The sequence below is a fragment of the Rhopilema esculentum genome, chromosome 10 (genome assembly GCF_057945365.1).
Source record: "Rhopilema esculentum isolate cy_ngs chromosome 10, ASM5794536v1, whole genome shotgun sequence".
NCBI lineage: Eukaryota > Metazoa > Cnidaria > Scyphozoa > Rhizostomeae > Rhizostomatidae > Rhopilema > Rhopilema esculentum.
The window spans coordinates 14,175,270-14,195,833 of record NC_142824.1 but is presented as its reverse complement, the minus strand read 5'-3'; the positions used below and the strand labels follow the sequence as shown (position 1 = coordinate 14,195,833).

Sequence of the window (20,564 nt, the reverse complement as noted above, 5' to 3'; positions counted from 1 at the left end):
TTATTATCTCTAACTTCAGTTCAAAGAAAATGCAATTCAAAAGAATAGGCAAGCGAAACCTACCATACTCATCTGTCAATACTGTGACATTCTCGCTGAGTTTTCCAAAAGCTTTAATATTAAAAGCTTGTATCATAAATGCATACGGAGTGTATATCTTCAATCCAGTGACATTTGTCCTGAGGTTAACTGCTTCCTTGACAGAGTTATTTACAAACAAATGTTTCCATTGCTGATCAGGTATTGAAATATCTTTGTAAAACAGCCTGTAGCCTAATATTATTCCATGCCTAAAATTCTCAGGTACTCTTTCCCACTTCATTGCAATTGAACGGTGATCCATAAAATGTCCAGTGAGCTTGTCTGGTGGCTCACTCGGTGCTAAATTAGAAACAGATTTCTATTTTTAACTCTTTGGAATAAATTTGTGTTGCTTGTTTGCTTATTTGTTGGTGATTGTGTTTACACTATGCATTTTTCTCAGAGAGCGTCTAATATAATTTTAACAAATTAACAGGCCGCAGCAAAACAATATTTTTACTTACAAGAAATCAAATCTCTTTGAAAAGAAATTTGATACTCAAACATATGAAAATATTAAAGCTAAGATGGAGCTGATAAATGGAGTTGGGCTATATCCCTGCTCGAAATGCCAACAATTCATGATTTGATACTCTTTTCACTTTGTCTTAATTAAATCCATAGAATTTCACCTTCTTTACATATAGACATAGAAAGCATAGCTAAAGTGTTTGTATTCAGTAAACAGGAATAATTTGACATTAAAATAGATAACGTACCATCAGCGTCGGTTCTGATTTCAATAGTGTTACTATATGGCCCACGACCAACCAATGTTGAAGCGGCAATTTTGATCTCGTAAACAGTAAAATAATTCAAGTTTTCTATATCAAATTGAAGTGGAATTTTAGGCAATGTTGCATTTTTCCATGCACCCGATGCAGTCTTTTTTCTGTACATAAGAGTGTAATTAACAATGATGCCGTTTCGATTCTTTTCTGGCACTGGTCTCCAGTAGACAGTGATAGAGGTTGAGCTGTTGTAATGGCCAGTGAGATTAAGTGGAGCTGCATCAGGAGCTTCGAAAGGATGGAGATAGAGAATTACAAATCAACTTTCAAGAACCAAAACTCGGAATATCCCTCCTTTTGAGCGGAACATAGTAATTTGACAAGCCCTACTCTGCTGCTTGAGATGGAAAGGGGGTACAGGCTCCGCCCTTCCCAGCGATCGTCACAGTTTTGCGAATTCTTTTCTAGGTTAAGATACCTCTTGTCTTTCCGAGGCTAATCATTCTGATATATGTTGGGGCTATCGAGAGCCCACGTAGGGTGCTTCGTAGGGAGGCATGGCAACAATGAATGGATGTTTTTCATAATTTTCAATAAAGTGAGAATGTAGAGCACATCTTTAATGAATATATTGATCACTTTAACTTACAACACAACACAGAACTTATAATATATAGGTAGACATTGCAAAGAAAATTGCATTTAATGAATTTACCATATAACTTTTAATCATAGGCTATAAAACTGTATCTAGTAGAGAAAATATCATTCTTTAAAAATAAATGGAATGAGTAAAAATAGCTACATTATATATTGGAGGCCCAAAAAGAAGTTGAGAGACCAAATGACTGACTATGATCTACGGCGAATTATCATGAATTTTCAAGAGCTAAGAAACGAAAAACTTCCATTGAGTGTATTGTAGGCAAAGCACTGTGAAGGCATGCTCATATATGTGTGAATAAAGAATAGGCCACGATAGCAAATTGCTCAACGGACCCCAAGAAATTCTTGCCGCGAAAAATCGATAAAAATGTAGCAAATAAGAAACACCGCAATACGACGAGAATGAACAACACAAATACACGTAAATCAGTGAAGGCAAATATTTCGCCCCGGTTTACGGGGCTTCATCAGCGCAAAAGTACCGGACTAAAAATGTTCTAAGATATTTGTATTACCCTAGGTATAAAATGATAATTTGGTACTACGCACTTTAGTTTTTAGCAATATTCTGTATATGTTGATTTTTGTTTTTTCAAAACGTTTGGTTAACATCCATTTATCAATAAGTGTTAAAACAGTTACACTTTCAGCCAACTTTTGGAAATTTTTTTGATTGAAGATAGAAAATTTCTGTCAGTTTCATTCAATCAAAGAATAATGTCTGCAAATAAGATAAAAAAATCATTATGTTCCATTTTTGAGACTCATTCAAACACCATATACCCAGCAAACTCTTAAAAATCAACATATTCTTAAAAATGCTAATGAGATAGCGAAATATTGAGAATGCTATAAAGACAACAAAATAAATTGCTTACTAGATTCTTTTGTTTTCACAATCAACCAAGATGAAAAGACGCCAACGCCTTTTCTTGTTCCTCCAGCAATTTTAATTGCATATTCAGTAAAAGCCTCAAGATTTGTTATAATTTGGCCCATGTTATAAGCAGTTGTCTGTCCTTCAAGTCCACTTTCCTTCACTTTTCTGTATGTCAGCATATAGAAAGTTATTATACCATTTCTTTGGCTTTCAATTACTTCAGACCATGTTACATGTAAAGAATGTGACGTAGAATTGAGTTTTACATTCTGGGGTGATCCACTAGGTGCTAAAATAAAAAGAGATCAAGATGACACGATCCTAGAGTATGTCCGATTCTTGATTGTGATGAAAGTGTTTAAAAATGTGAAATTATTGAAAAAATCACCTTTTGTACATTGAATATATAGTAGGTACGGTTAGAAAGTGATTAACCATATTTGAATTACTTACTGTCTTCGTCGGTCCTTACTCTGTTAGCATTACTTATGGTTCCCTCTCCAACTGAAGTCTTGGCAGATACTCTGACGTCATAAAATGTCCACAAATCAAGACCAGACTTTCTGAATGACTTTCCAGTTACCTCATAACTAGTCCACGGGTTGCCGCCTATCGCCTTTTTGATGTATACTTTATATCCGGTTATGATCCCGTTCTGATGATCTGATGGTACATCATTCCAGCTCACTTGAATACTAGATGAGCTTGTGTTTTGTGCTGTTAAGTTTTCTGGTGCTGAACTTGGTACTAGAAAAAACCATTAATTACCATACGAAATTTGAAAAATTAAAAACTAGCATTAATGCTGCTTTTGTTTAATTACTAATTATCAATTTACATTTTCTTCAAAATCTAATAAAGTAAATCGTCCTATTTCAATTTTTTCACTCACATGAAGAACTGACTACACTATCAACACCATTCATATCTTGATAAAAGTACAAATTTTTTAAAGAAATGACTGAGAGCAAATAGATCATGTCACAACTTCATAGCCTTTTGAGCATAAATTATAATGATCGCAGATACAAAAAATAAACTAAGAAAAACTTAATACTGCTTAACTTCAGGAAATGGTAGCTTAATCAACAGAGTTCAATTAAATTTTTGTAAATATTCTTAAGCACAACTAACATAGTGGATTTTACTGTTAATTCTGCGAGGCAGACTGTATTGATGACAGACATGAAAGCATAATAGCGTGAAGCTAAAAAATGGGTATAATATGTGTATAAAGATGATCCATTGTCACTATTGTTTAGTTATTAGAAGTAAATAGATACAAGCTAGATTAAAAGCCGTTATCATATATCATAATTAACGTTTTAGTTGACTTACCATGACCAACAACGCCAAATAGTTTTTTTAAAACATCCATAAGATGCATAGCTTTGTTTACAATTTTATGAAAATAGTTTGAAAAATTTACTCACAGCTTTCGTCGGTTTTTTCTTCCTCAATAGAACTAAATGGGCCACTCCCTTTTGCTGTCCTAGCAGCAACCTTAATCTGGTACATGGTAAAGATTTTTAGATCAGTGAGGTTGTAGCTTCTTACACTGCTGCTGTTAATCAGTACAGATATCCACTCTACTGTCATTTGTTCCTCTCGGTATTGGAGCTCATATCCTAACGGGACACCATTCCAAAACTTCGAATTAGTGAGATCATTCCACTTGACAGTAATTGACGTAGATGATTTTATCACCACAGTAAGACTTTGAGGAGCTCGTTCTGGAACTGTTAATGTAAGAACACGTTAAACATACATTTAAAAAAGACGGAACAGGGCCTTTTGAATTGATTTATTGCTGGAAAAGATTGCTCAAACGTTGTGATATTTTCAAACATAATCAGTAAAGTATTCTGTCATTAATTGAAATTACTGTCTAATATATTGGAAACAAGTTAATTTGTGCAAGTTTTTCAATTACCACTCGCCCGTTCCAAACAACATTGGTTTTTCAAAAAATTATTTCTCAAGTTAAAGCACCCTGGGTGCCAGAGCCTCAGACAGTCAAAAAATGAACAACGGTAGGAAGGAATTGCGAAGGAGAATGGAAGAGTAAAAGGGAGAGACGAGGCTCTGGATCCATCGTTCAACAACCTCCTTGCTTACAACGGAAGCGATTTGGAATCACTTGTTCGAGGGCAATGAGCGATTAGGAATAACTAAAGATATATCGAGAAACATACCAATGTTTCCAAACTTTCCAGGATTTCTTTGAAATAACGTCCTTGATGATAATTTTTTCAATTTTCATTGTTCATTGTTCATAATTCTAAAAATATAGCGCTTTTTCGAATCGACAAAACTTCATTTGGAACACGTTTTGCAAATACAGTTTGTTGACAATAACATAGGGGCCCAATGGCTATGTACGAAAAAGATGTCTGGTACGTTAATATGAGCTCAGTAAAGAGCGGTAACAAGAAGGATTGGGCTTTTTAATGAGGATGTTCATCAAGAAAAATTATCAGAATATAAGGTCTCGGTGAGTAATTACTCTCGTTGAGATTGTCATTGACGGTGCCGTGGCGGCGTCAAGAAATTCAAAGTGGGGGAGAGGGGGGGGGGGGGTCGAGTTGATAGCATTATTAGACTAAAGCACCATCTTTGAAAAATGCACTAAAATGCTTCGCGATATTTTATGCCTTTTTCTCTATGGCCTTAAAGCCATGGGATTTCTTTGAAAGAATCAATATCAGTATCCTCTTGACTTCTAGGCGCACAATAGAACCTTTACATGATCATCATTACAGCCGTCAAGAGAACCACTAGATGTGCATGTTTTCTTTGTTTAGCATCAGAGGCTAAAGAGGGGGTCTTGATAGAGAAGGGGCTTATTTCAAATTTTGGCATGGTGATAGGGCTTGATGGAGGGAGGGCTTAATAGAGTGGGGGAGGGGGCTTATTAGAGCTTTTACGGCATGCCGATTTACAGCGATTTGCAACGATTTATGATCATTTGAGCCAATTCACGATGACTTTCGCAGATTTATTATGACTTATGATGATTCTCAATAATTCACAATGATTCACGATGATTAACACTGTTTCATGATGATCAATGCTGGTTCACAACCATTTGCATTCATTCACAATGGTTCCTGATTATGCAGAGATATCGCAAATTTGAAGAACGCGAATGTGAAAAATCTGCTTTGGATAATCCGATTAAACTCGTGTCATACACGTCGAGGAGATTTTTGGACTGCATCAATGAATCACGGTCGCCTAGGGTCAGGGAACGCTCTCCTGAAATATGACATTTAGCAAAACATGGTCCCTTTCCGGATTCTTCATAGAGATTCTTTCAGCGGTAACAAAGAGCTTTGTCAATAATTGAAAATTTTATCGAATAGAAAACCTTTATTCCCACAATAGGCATTTCTTCTAGTGTACGGGTGCACAATTGCTGGATTGTGTGCTGCAGCTTCCTTTGAAACTGTGCCAACTTCTCTTTTGGCACGGCCAAAATGAAAATTTGCAAAATTAATTTGCTGATGACGTTGAGTCAACATTACTTACTTACATACTTACTTACTTACTTACAGGCTCCCCCACACCTATATGTACTCATTCTTCATACATAAAAAGAGATATGTGCACTTAATTTACTTAAAGACAGAGCCATTTTTTCATAAAAACCGAACATTAAAGTAATAAAAGTTGATAGCCCATAATTATAATTACACAAGGGCAAGGCTAGGCCTAGTTACAATTTGACTCTGGCTAGGAATAAATGTTTTTTATTTGGAAGAAAATTATTTCTAAAGCAGCCCCTACCATTTCAGGATATAGTGAGCTTTATCTGCTGCAATAAGTAGAAAATTCGACTCTTTTAGAGCTTTGTTTGTTGCCGTACTCAATTCGTCTTCCATGACAAAAGTCGGAGATCGTATGATTCGATCGATGCTTTTTGATTATGATTGTAAACATAGTTAGCCAACCAGCGTTGAGTATACCGCGAACGGTAAACTGGATGCCGATTGGTTGATAAGTCGAATTTGAAAGGTGGTTGTTGAACGATGGATCCGGAGCCTCGTCTCTTTCGCAATTCCTTCACCCGTTCTTCATCCTTTCACTCTCTGAGGCTCTGGCACCCAGGGTAAAGTTCAAGATACATTGTGTTTTTTACAGGTTATAGGGTCTTTTCTAACTGTTAACATTTTTAGAGGGGAATTGTCAGCGTTTGGAAAAAGAAAGAAAGATTATGCAAAAAACATTTGCTTAATGCTTCGAGAAAATTTGATAAATGTTGTAAAAATAAATAATGTCAATTACCATCTTCCATTGTCCTGATAGTGGCTTTTCGTGAAATAATGTTTTGATCTGCTGCGAAAATTTTCCCAAAATAATGAACAAGAAAATGATACAGCGTAAATTTTTGCAAGCCCGAAACTTCAATGGTTTGTGGCTCGTTTCCGGCGACAGTCAAATTTTTCTTGTTACTTTCATCTCCATCTTTGAAGTAAATTATTTCTTTTACTAGACTGTAGTTCCAGTTGTCTCTTGGTGGAAGATATGGTGCCTCCCGTATTTGCACCAGAGTTGTTGTTGAATTTAGATTAGTCAGTTGCGGGATAGGGATCAATTTCTTTGTTTCAACTAGTGTATGAAAATGAATTTAGTATATATAAAGATAAAAATATAATTTTGATATAATTTGCTTTTCGAGCTGACGAGTGTGAGTTATTAGCATAACAAAAAAGAATATGGTCGAGCTTTGAACAAGTATAAAATGCTTATGCTATTGCTCATCAGCTACAGGGTTGAACTACAAATACTTTTTATCAGCAAACATTTTCTGCATTGATTATTTTCTCAAAATGAAGTAAATCATTTCGTTTTACAAATAAATCGATTAAATTGCTTTTACCATAGGGAAACTCATAGCAGTTGCTTGCTACTTCTCACATTCTGACCTTATTTTAACCCTACTCTCGTACCACTTTTTATGTAATCGTACAATTAAATGTTCCATAGAAAATGTTTACCTGAAAGTAAATTCTGTAGTTGCAATTCCCATGTGGTAGAAAATGAACCGCTTCCATCTTTATGAATGATTTCTAATTTATCATCAACAGCGCATTCAACGAAAAATGACTCGATTGGATACAGTATGTTTGTGTTCAGTAGCCCTGCATCCATTTCAACATACCCAGGACCTGAGTGGCTTTTAAGAAAACACCGATTTTCATAGCACTCTTAATGATTAATGTATTGAAAAAAGATATATTTTCGAAATTTTATAAATTAACTTATTGTCATATCTTTAAAATAGTTTCAGGAAAGGAATATCTTACATGTATTCTTATTTTAATCTACATCATGATTTGGTTTGCATCAAGCAAAATCTGATGTTTTGTAAATTTCTATCTATACTTGGTTGAATAATTAACATTTTGGATGCGGGAAACATAATCATGCCATGATAAATAAGATTAAGAAAACCAGTATGCACAGTAATTTGCTCCCATGAAAATGACAAGTAATAGAAGGCCATTAAAATTTTCCATTGGTCGAAGTAGACAATGGACCGACTGCTATCGATCCAATCGGCTAATTCTCAATGTTTTATCCATTATGAATGCATTTTAAGTCTATTGTTATCTCTGAACAGATGTCTGAAAGAACATAGTGGCTTTAATGAAATGCGAAGCTATTAGCTACAAATTTGAATTCGAAAAAATATTTAATACGCCCATTTTTTGAAAGAATTCTAGATCTTCATTTACATCCAGAAATTCTTTAAAAATTTTAAATTATCCAGTTATAACTTGAAGAGTTGCAATTTATGAAAATACTTATTTATAAAAGTCAATTATAGGAGGCGTTTTTTCTGCCATTTCCACTGGAATATAATCTACATACTCACGTAGATAAAACAAATTCTCCAAGCTTTGTTTCTATCCCATCTTTTGTGATTACAAATGTGCAAATATCGTCACAGTTCATTCTGAATCTAAATGTACTGTTCGTTGGAACAGTCATGTAACCCGAGTAGAGTGCTGCATAATATTCGCCATTATAGCTGCCTAAATCGTGTAATGACGAATTGCAGCCATATGATGAAGGATTATTTGGATAGCTTGGATTATTGCTCAATGCAAATTGCAGCGAGTAGTCGGCCGAATTTGGTGGACAAAGAAAGCTTTCATATCTTTGTCGCAAAACCCCGGTCCATTTATAATATTCTAAAATATAACAAAAGACATAGTGGCTCAACCTGCGAAAATTTCATAGTTTAAAAGCTATTATCAATTTAATAATACGTCTAATATTGAGTTTAGCAGAGAAAAGAGTGAGTTGCAAGATAAGATGAAATGGATCTACATGCATCCGTCCCTTATAGCTTACCATATTTTAAGTTTCTTGATGTTTACAAGTGAGTCAGATTATTATACCACACTACTGAATCTACCAAAGGAACTATTGATTAACATTTTGATAGTTTCCATTTGTATCTTGTTCCTGTAAAAATCTGACTAATGCTTCTGCATAGGTTGCTGCAGTCTGGATCCGCCTTTGCATTTATAATAGCTTAACAAATTTTCTGTAGAGACATTTTCTAGGCCAGGTTGCCTTTCGTAAGTTGCATTCAGTTATTTCCGTAATTTTCGTTTCTGAGCTGTACAAATGATTGGTACGTCAATATCGATAGCGGAATAATTTCTAAAAATTCCCCTCAACACAGTCGACCCACAAATTCTCCCGAATAAGTTAAAAAATTACGGAATCGAATGTCATCAGCATCACTGGTTTAGTTTGTCCTTTTTTAACTGTAGGCAATTCCTGTCAAGTTTAATTCCTGTTTAGTTGAAGTCGAGAAAAGGTACCTTGAATGTTATATCTTGGGACGCTATTGTGGTTAACAGACCAATGAATCGCTTATTTATCTTTTTCCAAAAGTGAATAATAAGATGCTCTTTTCAAAAAAGATATCGCTGGCCTTGAGAATTGATATCAGGGAAATATGTTTTATTTTATGTTGGCAAAACAAAAGCCATGGCTACGAGATCATTTGGAAATGTAAAGAAGCTGTATACACGACCGGCACTTATTAAGGTGAAAGCATTCATTTTAATAATATGTAAGACATAATGTGTATTGAAGACAGTGTTAAATAGTAATGTGTAATTATAATATACAATATACGTTAGGAAAGAAAAGTCCCATGTAAGTTGATGTTGCTTCTGTAAGCAATGCTTTGGGTTAACAAAACTGGAAAAATTTGCAAAAACTGAAGCACAAAACTACTGCTTTGATTTTCAAGTAGCCCATTTGAAATGCTGACTGATATTCTATTGATATATATTGATATACATTAAATTTCATGTTTTATTGAAAAAATTGCTTACATGTTTCCGTGTAACCCTGCATTCCAGCCAAAACACTCTATTAACCAGATTACAATTCAGTGGTGGACACTTGCGGGGGGGGGGGGGGGTGAGAGGGGCGACCGCTCCTCAATACTTTAGAGGATAATAGTCTTTTGTTCTAAAACAATAGGAAATGTGACGTCATCTTATTAAAACAATACGGAAGTGTCCGCCTCTGTTGAAATGGCAGAAACTTCTAACAATTGCATTAAAGTAACTCACCCATTGATCTTTGCAAATATGCACTTCTTATTGGTTTATCTTCAGTTGAATCTGGAAACCTCACTCCCAGTTTGGCAAAATCAACGCCAAAACAGTCACCTTTGTGGTATAACATTAGCTCATATCTGAACCCTTTTCGCAAGTATACTGCCATTGATTCGACGCTGAAAAAGCAACAAAAAAGTAAGTATAACGACAGTCACTGAAGCAAACTTATCAAATAAGAAGGCAGCAAGCAGGGTTGAAGGACAAAGTATTGCGTCTCCCATTGATTGCCGATCAATTCTATGTCATCTGTATGCAAGAACATGTAATCAAAAACTATGGATATATTGATCTTGTTTAAAATCGTTTAAAGGTTCACCTTGCCCCACCCCCGTAATCATTAAAATATTTTTCCAAAAGTACTGTTGTGGGAAGGGTAGACGTAATGGAAAGGAAATTAATACATTCACATTTTGAAAATGATCTTCGATTTTATGGAATTTGGCTAAAGGGCTTAACAGAAAACATGGAAGAAAAGCCAAAGCTTTTCAAGAAACCAATGCAAAAGACTTAAGCAATCAATCGAGTGAAAAAAACTAATTTTTCAAGGAAAAATAGACAGCACAGAAAATTGGCCCTATTGTAGGTTCCGAAATTGCAATTTAGAAATAAACAAAACCTCAATGCCGCTTGGGGGAATTTGAAATTTGCAAAATTTTGCAGAATTTATAAACCAGGGATGCATCGTGAAAGGGAAATTTAGATCTTTAAGAGTTCGCTCAGCAAAATTCATGTTTGTAAAGGATGTAGTAAGTTTTAAAGCAAATTTTAGGTACAAATTTGCATTTGCAAGACAAGGAATATTGTAAAATATATCAAGGGTATTATCCAATGATAGAGCAGTATGCTTTTTAACAGCATAATCAAAAAACATTATTAAAGCGTTTCTTTCAGTCAACAAAGAACAATTAATGTTAAATCTGTCAATATCAAATAAGGCAAAATCACAACAACCTGTTTTCTTCTATCTTAGCGTTTTACCTCATTTATAAAATGAAAATACTTTACAGCTCATGCTTGCACAATGGTCGGTACTGTTGAAAAAAGGAAATAATTGAAAAATTTTTAACATTTTTATTATCATTCTTTGATAAATTTCCCGTTATTTTTCAGCACAGGCAGTCATCCTTTAACCGGATACCTATTTTAAATTTGGCCAGCCACATTGTGGTGCTAGGGGCTACGCCAAATTCACAAGTACTCGAAACTAGGACCTTGAAGTTGATGTTTGAGCTCAGTAAGGCAAGACTCGAGACTATATAGCTGCTTACCTGCTTTCCCAGTTATTTGCTGTATGAGATGCAAGGAAAAGTATTCTCTGAAAACCATTATTAGGGTTAATCTCTATATGCAATTCGCACGAATTATCGCAAATAAGAAGAAATTTATGTGATCCTGTTTGGGGTGACACAAAGGCTGTCCTATATCGTCCGTGCTGGTAGCGACCTCGACACAAACCATATGTTTCAAAATTAGCAACGTTCTCTACTTTGTTAGGACAGCTTGGAAAATTCGGAATGTTTGCGAAATCACCAAAGCTATATTCAATATCAGAGGGCCAGCTTTCAAGAATAACTCCGTTTCCCGGTTGGTAGGCTAAAAAAGAAGAAAGAATTAATTATTTCATAAAGCTGGCAAAGAAAGAATGACAAAAGTAAGAGAGAAAATCTTTTTGGGTCCATCTAGACTTTTATAAGCCACCATTTCTTCCAAATTTTTTGCACCACTCTGTGCTGCAAGTCATTTGTTCAACCAGTCCATTTTTTGTGCTTTAAAGATTTTTTGTTTTAGTAAAGGAAATTTTCAAAAGATAAGGGACAACTACAACCCCTCCCCCCACCAATTAACAAAGATCCCAGACAGATGAGAATAATTTCGCCAAAATGACAAAAGGTGGCCAAATTTTGGCCTCCAGATGAAACGACAAAACTGCTAAGTAAACGAATTTTTTTCTCGAATGATACCAATGTTATGTCAAAAATGCTAGTGAAGAACCAAGAAACATAAGTGAACGATAGCAGAAAATAAAAACTGAAAGCAACTGCAGGTCCAGCGAAAAGTAATTGAAAGTAGAGGGATCAAAATATCAAAGTTTTGAGAGGGTTTAGGAAAAGGCCGCATTGTTGGCGGCAAGAAGATCAAATTAAAATTAAAGTGAAGAAGGTAGTAAAAAATGTTTTCTCAAATGTGGAAATTCCTTAAAATTTCCTCAACAACTGAAATTCTGTGGAAAATGGGCCATGGCCCAAAAACGAGGGTAAGTATTCCAAAATTTCGATGCAGCTTTGTCTTCCCAATAATTTCCAAAACCCCAACCACTGCTCTATCCCTGTTAACGGTGACATCAAACAAATTGTTTTATATGTAAAAAGTTTGATCGAAGTTATTCTCAATAAAGAATTTATGCTGATAGGGTCAAGTAAGATAATCAAATTTTACCTGATGGCAGAGAACTGGATCCAAATACATCTCCAATCATGAAGTAAAAAATCGAGTAATACATAATAATACCAATCTTCATTTGTCGCCTTTTAAATTCTTCGAGACAAGCCCATTTTGTTCTTTTCTCATTTTCCTTTTAAGATAAGAAATGATATATTACATTGAAGTCAAAATACAAAAACATAATACATTTAATACATTACAGTACAAAAAGAACACTACTTTGTTAAGAAAACATATTACGAAAAAATAAACCAGGCACATTACCAAATAAACTTATACAATGAACATGCTAGAAAACAACCAGATGCTCCCATACACAGTAAATAATTCGTAAAATATTCAAAGCATTATGTAGTACAGGGCCCAAGTCACGAAATTGAAATTGGGGGAGGGTGAGGCCAGCAAAGGAAGGGAGCCAAGGCTTCTTTTCCCTTTTGCTGCAGCTTTAAAACTACTTGCTTCCCAAAATAGTGGAAAGGGACAAGGTTACCCTGCCCCCCTGGAGGGGGCTGTAATATAGTTGAATATATTCGTCTAAAGAAGAGACTGCAACTATCTTTAAAGACTAATTTTCCTCTGATTCAACGAAAAGTGAGAAAAAGTAACCGTTAATGAGGAAAACTATTATTTTACAAAACCTAAAATTGAACAAATCTCACTCAATTTTCTGACATTAGTTTGGATTTCATGTACTTAATTTATTACCTTAATAAAAATGATTCCTTGTGGATAGAAGAGTTCCACAGCTAGTTGCTTAACGAGTTTCATGTCTATGAATTGTGTTAGTGAGCTAAATATAGTTTTGAAATTAAGAAAGTAAAAGACCATTTAAAAACTTATAAACAAAGTTGAGAGTATCATGCATAATCACATAATTTTTTAAAAATATTTTGGGAAAAAAAGGTTGGTTATGAGGAAGAGTCGAATGACTGAAAGGCGATAGACCTTCAAGATCTTCTGCAAAAAGAAAAGAGATGCAAGATAAGTTTCTAAGGGGCCCCAAAAGTTGATGAGCCAGATCTTAAAAAATGGATACATGAAATAGAAGAGATTTTTAGAATGCTAAGTGGAAAGAGGTGCCCCTTCTTAAAGAAGATTCAAGTGGTCCTTTAAAAGTTTCTTGGCTTGTTCAATAATTTTGAATTTCAGAGAGAGATGTCAATCAATCAAAAATCCTAAAAAATTAATACGTCTAGCTCTGGTTAGTGGTTTTTTACCAAATCTTTTGTGGATTTCGCCAGGCATTTTGCTTCTAGCTGAGTGAAATACAACAAAATCTGTTTTCTGGATGTTTAATGCTAGCTTATTGATCTCAAGCAACGATTTTGCTTCTAGGAGCTTTTATTCATTTTATCTTTAATGGCAGCTATGTTTTCAAACTCAAAGTACAAAGAAGTATAATCAGCAAATGGAGAAAAACCAGTGAATTTTTTGATACATTAGGGAGGTCATGGATAAAAATAAAAATGAGTATAGTGCCAAGTACAAAACCTTGAAGGACACTACAAGTTACCCTGTATATTCAAAGCACATATTAGATAAAAACCATAAGATTTGCCTGCCTCTGATCGTATAACGGCTTAAAGCATGGCGTTATTACCTGCATCAAAAGCATTTTGCCAGTCATAAAGATTCCAGAGCCAACTCTGTTGGAGTCAAGTGTACATTTCACTGCAAAATGTCGAAAATTTTAGCCAAAATAGGCAAACAGGTGAGTGATATCGTAATCTGTCTTCTAATCAAACAAGGGGAATGGCTATCCTCTCTCTCAAACATCAATAGCATAAAGAAAATTTTGGCTCTACAACATAGCGCTACATACGATTATCTTATGTGGAGTGAAATATTTTTTTTTGGTTTTTCTCTTGCCAAATTTATGAAACTGATTGTAATTTTTTATTCACGTTGAAAGAATTCATTCGAAAAAAAGTTTCAGTGATCTTCCATAAATTTTATGTCTCATTATGTTGATATTTCTCAATACTTGACGGTGTGGTATATTAAAAAAAGTCATTTTTCCTTGTGCCTTTCACACAGGTTTATAAGCAAAATAATTCCATATAGTTATTTATGCATATAAATAATTAATATCTCCATGGTGTCATAATTTGGTTGCTTATGAGGTCCTTTCAATTATTTGAGGATGAAACAATTGAAACTGTCAAAAGGAACATTGTAGATTCTAGAAGACAATTACAAACCGGTATCCCAATTGAATATAATTCGAGAAAAAAAAACAGATTTCGTGCAAGCATCGTCAAATAAGCAGAAAAGAAATCTCTTAGTAGCTGAAGTGACTTTCAAGCTTGATATGTTCATTAGACAACTAACTATATGATCGCATTTAAAAACTTTTTAGGCTCCAAAGCACACTGGCGAGGAAAGGAAAATTCATAGAAGAAGCGAGAAATGTAGATTCTCCGACAAAAATCTAAAAAAACCCATTTTTTTCATAAATTGGAATAAAACAATACTACATTAAAACCAAAATAGAAGATAATTGTTTCCCCTTTTATTCACAGTCAAAAGGTAAAACTATAGGATATTTTTATTAACTTCTAAAAAAGACACTTTTAAGAACCACTCCTAATTGATAAAGACTGCAAATCTGATTCGAACAACGGAACAAATAATCATCTTAAGCTTTGAAATCTTTCCCATTCAAATTAAACAATTAGATAAGGTATAGACATCCATATTGAATTTTCGAAAAATCAAAGGTTTTCCGACAAAATACCAGTTTAGCTTTACAGGGGTTCCCCCTTCTCTTGCCCTATCTTTCTACACCGCTTTTAAAGCGTTCATTTTCAACATGATAGATTCAATAAGCTAGCCTTATATCAATAAATTAACATAGTAACATAAGCAAAGTAACATAGCTTTAATTAGACATTCCTTGGAGTACAAATTTTAAGAAAATGATAACAATAAAGTAGTATTAAGTTAGTATTAAGTGAAAATATATTTAAAACCGATTGTAGTTTCCGCATATATTTAAAGGAATTTTTAGTGAATATTGCATAAATTTTAAATGTTTCTTTGCTGTCCTTCTGTGAAGGAAAGTGGAATATAAACAGAAAGAAGTAAACATTTTGCTTCATTTAATAGAAAGTCATCAAAAATAAATTTGTTAGCTGTTATCAGCTTCTAGGTAAGTTTTGTATTCTACAGACAGTGCATTGGGAGGAGAGGGCAGAGGAACCCAGTCTCACTTGTTGATATTTAGCATAGTCAATAGAAAAACTCTGGTCTGGAAGTCCTTTGTTACATTCTTTTGTTTCGCGCGCCGACTTGAAGCCAACCTATTCGTAGGTCACATGATCAAACCGAGTGGACAAACAAATTTTGATATGGCGGATGCTGCGCGAAGAAACCTTAAACTTGAACTCAAAAGCCAGTTAATCACATTATAATAAAATATAAAAAGAAAAATATTTTGTATTCATACAATTATAAGAAAGCTGTTTAAAGACGATTTATCGTAAACTTGTTGGCTGAAGGACATCGTAATTTCTCTTTTAAGACACCCTCTCAATTAATCCCCCTCCCTCATTAGCTCCCCTTTTCAAAAGAAAAAACTAAATTATCCCCCCCCCCTCTCAATTCAGCCCCACTTCCCAAAAAGATTTTCACTGATGTCGAAATAAGTGAACTAGACAAAAATACAGAAATTTTCATTTTGTTCATTGGTCGTTCAATATTTCGCATCAAATCGAAATTCACACCATGTCTCTTCCAGTCACGACAGATCCCAAGACAAGGATTTAAGCACGGGCAATGTGCGAGCCTTTTTCCAAAATTACAGGCCGTTGGTACTCCGAGGGATGAAGTAGACCTTTTCGAATATTCGATTTCAGATGGCCCAAAAAGATACTTTAGATTTAATAATTGATGATGATGGCAATATTTTTTATAAAGAAGGTTGATTTGATGTTTTTTATTTCGCAAATAACAAAAAATTAGATTACCACATTAAATTGCCTTTATTACAAAATATTTATTGAGGCCCTTTTCCTAAATTAGCCCTCTCTCTTATAAGCCCCTTTTAGGTGCTGAAAGACAATAAGCCCCCGGGGGCTAAAAAGAGAACTTACGGCTCTAATCTAGCGCCCAAGCTTTTGACACGCAATCTGCATTTACAACATCAGCTGGCAGTGTACCCAACGAATAGCCTAGATTTTATATATTTTGTTGAAGAAAAGCTTGACGAACTTTTAAACGACGAGACTTTTCCTGCCTTGGATGGAGTAGTTTCAGAGACTAACTCTGGTGAACTCAGTTGTGCAATATGCCAAAAGCACTACAACAAGAAAAGTGGCCTGAAACGACAAACGAAGAAGAAACACGACATTGGTGTTGCCGGTACAGATGGTCTATCCGCCTATAGAATATATCTTCGCTCCAACATAATTCTAACATAACTTATTTCCAACATAAAAGCGGCCAATAATGGGTCTGCGCGCAGGCTACTGCTATCCAGAAGCCCTACCTAGCGATTTTTCATCACCAATTTCATTTAACGGATTCTGCAAATAAAGATTTAATGGAATGCTATGCACTCTTATCGGACAGTAGTGATGGCAAGCAATTTTTTCTGTTTTTTTTTCTTTACTGTTGTGCAGTTTCCAAATGTTCTTATTCAAAACTTTGCCGCCATCTCTTTTAACTTCTTTTTGTTTGAAAATTTCGGAGACAAAATGTTCAGCTTCTTCAGGACAGACCTCTGTCCCAAAGATTGATCAAACCAAGGGTAGAGGAGGTTTGATAATAGCTAAAAATGAAATTGAGAAAATCTTTATTCAAGCAGAGACAGAATGTCTTTCGCAGATACATACTTTGACAACACATCCAAGATATCATTTCACCGTTTCGAATAAAACTTCTGCCCGGTTTGGAACTGTAAATATTGCTGTCGAGAAAAACTTTTTCTTTCTTTTTACTCCACATTCATGAAACGGACAGTTAGCTACAGGCATATTAATAATATAGCGTACTTGATAACTTGATGATAAGCTGAAAATATCATGTTAAAACGACGCGCAAGTTAAACATTTTAACTCTAACGTGTGAAAGTTGTGCACTCATTTCGATCACATGACATCATTAAAATGAAACAATAAGTTAGAACAATGGGCTTCCAGACCAAGATTTTTCTATTGATTATGAATTAAGAGAGATTTCAGGGGCTTAGCCCCCCCCCCCCCTTAGCGAATGAGCACATGTTTTTTGAACAAATTCTGTGTTGGCCACACAGATGCATTTTGCTAAATGAGTTTTTGAATCTATCTACAAATAAACAAAAAAACCCAGGCAGAAGTTCGTTTTGCCTTGGAATCCAGTGGTTATTTTCCTAAAGCCACGCTGCACTGATTGAACAACTATACCGGTCAAGTGCACGCATATCTCTGATTGGCTTATTTTGATCCACAATTTGCTATATATTTTCCATCTTGTTTTTTGGGAACCTTATTCTGACGTTTTACACTCTGAGAAGGATCAGCTGTTAATTTCTTGTAGAATGTTTGCTTTTCAAAGCCATTTTCAAACGCCAGAAAAACTGTTCAAAAGATGATATGTTTAAGGCTATAAAGTTGGACTTGCATTTAATTGAAATCATTTGATTTAGATAACCAAATAATACCTTATCAAAAAAAACGTTTTATAATCTTTAAAATATTTAAAACACAAGAAGTTTCGTATAGGCATCAAGCAAATTACAGAAATAATGTAGAGTATACATTTACCTTCATCGTATCGATTTGTTGTCTGACATCCTAACTCAGCAACGAAAAATGCTTATTGGCGCAATTTTCCCTCTGTATAGAGAAAATCTTCAATCGAGAACATTTTTGAATAGTAAAAGCAAATAGGAACTCATGGATACACTGAATACCCGATAGAACTGGTTTACCAAATGCAACAGGTTCCTTTTTTGATTTTGCCACGGCAGTTTTTACATTGTCGATTCAAGTATCCTCATAAGATTTAGGTGCTTGATATTTCCGATAATCGAACAAAATTAGTTATGACTAAGTCCCCCCCCCCTCCCTCCTGCTGATAAAATCGTTGCCCGTAACAAGTGACTTTGCAAGTATTCCTTACTTAGAAGCATTCACTTGTCAACAAGGCATAATAATGAATTTTTAGAAAGTCAATTTATTTTTTATATTTCTACTGACCTGTAATCTAAATGCATAAAAAAAATTTACTTTTTTTTGTTTTGATTGTTTTCATTATGTCTTTCTGTTCTATATTATGCATGAAACAAAAGCTCCCTTAACTTTGATAGGTCCAATTCATATGCTACTGACTTACGCAAACATTAAAACACGACTTAATCATGTAGATAAGTATCATAGTTATTATCAGAATCATAGAACATTTCTATTTTCGCAGCTGATAGGGAGTTTTAAAATTTTTAGAGCAAATAGCTCCAGCATTCTTTTAGCTAATATCGTGTAGTGGCAGCATCCTTTGTCAAAATTGAACTTGATAATTCGTACCTGCGATAGTTGTAAGCAGAGCAAGGTGGAATTTCTTTCTTGTCCAATGAAGCGCTTCGTTTACAATTTTTTTAGCTAATCAATGTTTGCCAATTTTATCAATTTTGTTTACAACCTTGTCGAAAGCATCCCTAGATATGGATTGAACAAAAAGATACTTTCAATATAAAATCAACCAAAGTTAAAAATTTACAATGTTATTAAAGAAATCACTGACAAGTCTTCTTGTATCTCCTAGGGGCTAAAGACCTATGTTGTGAGATTGGCCAAAATGTTTAACTTAATGTAGAAGGTCTCTTAATTTTGGTTCTCCGCTTAATTTCACGTTATAGTTGTTCTTGTTAAGAATTAATTTTCTCCTTTTCTCGTTTGGTCCATCAAAAATAGAGCGCTACGGTCTGGAATTGAAAGAGTTACCCCATTGCAAGGTAACCATGCTAGGATTTAAAACGCGGTATGGTGTAACACTAGGTAAGCCAACCTATTGCACCACCTTGCACCATTTTGGCAATGCCATTAGGAATCAGTTAATAGTCATCAAACGTTGCCTTGAAAGATTAGCAACACTGAAAGATTCATCTGAAAGTTGAAAAAGTCACAATGAAAGATGTAAAAATGTTAACTTTTATTTGCTAAGCATCGAAGCTTTTAAACCTTGTAACAATTGCTAAACTTTACCAAAAGAATGTTATAACAGGTCCTGCTAAACACGACGCTAAAGATTTACAAAAATTTTAGTGGGACATATTTAGGTGTTGGAATGCAAAGTATTTTGTGGGCAGTAACATATTTTAAAACGTATTTTATGACGACTCTATCAATGCCATTATGGCAGTTGACTTTAACTGTAAATCTGGGAACTGTATAGTCATTCAACAAGGACTAAAATTGTTATTCTTCACAATAATTTACATTTATTTAGTCCTTGAACAATAACGCAAGCAATTGGACAAATTTCACTTGAGGAACTTTGAAAAATTTCCGCCAATGAATTCTGTTGCAAATTATCACGAAGTCGCCTATGCCATATGGCTTGCTGCAGTACACAAAATTTACGCCTAAGACATTTTACTTTTTCCCTAATAAGAATTAGGACGGCTGCTTTGGTGCCTTGGACTGTGGAGTTGGGTAGACCCTTTAATTATGTATTGCAAGGCGCCATAGACCCTCTCGGAGATCGCGAGACCATGGCGGAATTCTATTATTCTAAAGTTCGCAATCCCTCAAGTGAGGCAATCCCGCGAAAATTGATGAGGAATGGTGAATGGAGTGTGTCCTTCATTTGTTCGGCTTTCGAACTTTTTCAAAAAAGAGAAAATTCATTTTGAATAAAAACTGACTTAAAATTGATATTGTTTTAGCTACATATGAACTTACAAATCTCGATGATATAAGCAGCCATTGTATTAATTGCGGTTTTTGCTCTACTTGTGTCATAGCGTCATGATATATTTTCTTCAAACCAAGTAGGATGCTTAAGAAAGAAGAAAGTAAATCTATAACAAGAACAATACCATAGTAAGATTGATCGGAGACCAAATATTTACAGACTTATTACTTTAAGCTGAGAATTTTGGCCAACCTGACAACATGAGAGACAAGAAAA

General features: G+C 34.6%; 1 protein-coding gene across 3 annotated transcripts in view; it reads right to left on the bottom strand.

Moving 5' to 3' along the window:
• Positions 1-20,564, bottom strand: part of LOC148959427 (protein sidekick-1-like) — a 42,864-nt gene that overhangs the window by 13,607 nt on the left and 8,693 nt on the right. Inside the window, exons 1-12 of one of the 3 annotated variants that reach the window (XM_089110384.1) lie at positions 18,200-20,540; positions 12,450-12,585; positions 11,282-11,606; positions 9,966-10,129; positions 8,240-8,558; positions 7,359-7,537; positions 6,646-6,969; positions 3,792-4,097; positions 2,812-3,105; positions 2,357-2,647; positions 801-1,100; positions 64-381 (exon numbers count right to left, since the gene is read on the bottom strand). In XM_089110384.1, the coding sequence (XP_088966510.1) occupies positions 64-381; positions 801-1,100; positions 2,357-2,647; positions 2,812-3,105; positions 3,792-4,097; positions 6,646-6,969; positions 7,359-7,537; positions 8,240-8,558; positions 9,966-10,129; positions 11,282-11,606; positions 12,450-12,585; positions 18,200-18,205 (2,962 nt within the window). In that variant the 5' untranslated portion in view covers positions 18,206-20,540. Of the gene's footprint in view, positions 1-63; positions 382-800; positions 1,101-2,356; positions 2,648-2,811; positions 3,106-3,791; positions 4,098-6,645; positions 6,970-7,358; positions 7,538-8,239; positions 8,559-9,965; positions 10,130-11,281; positions 11,607-12,449; positions 12,586-14,055; positions 17,126-18,199; positions 20,541-20,564 lie in introns of those variants that run through there. The other 2 variants (XM_089110382.1, XM_089110383.1) reach the window with 2 other exon arrangements.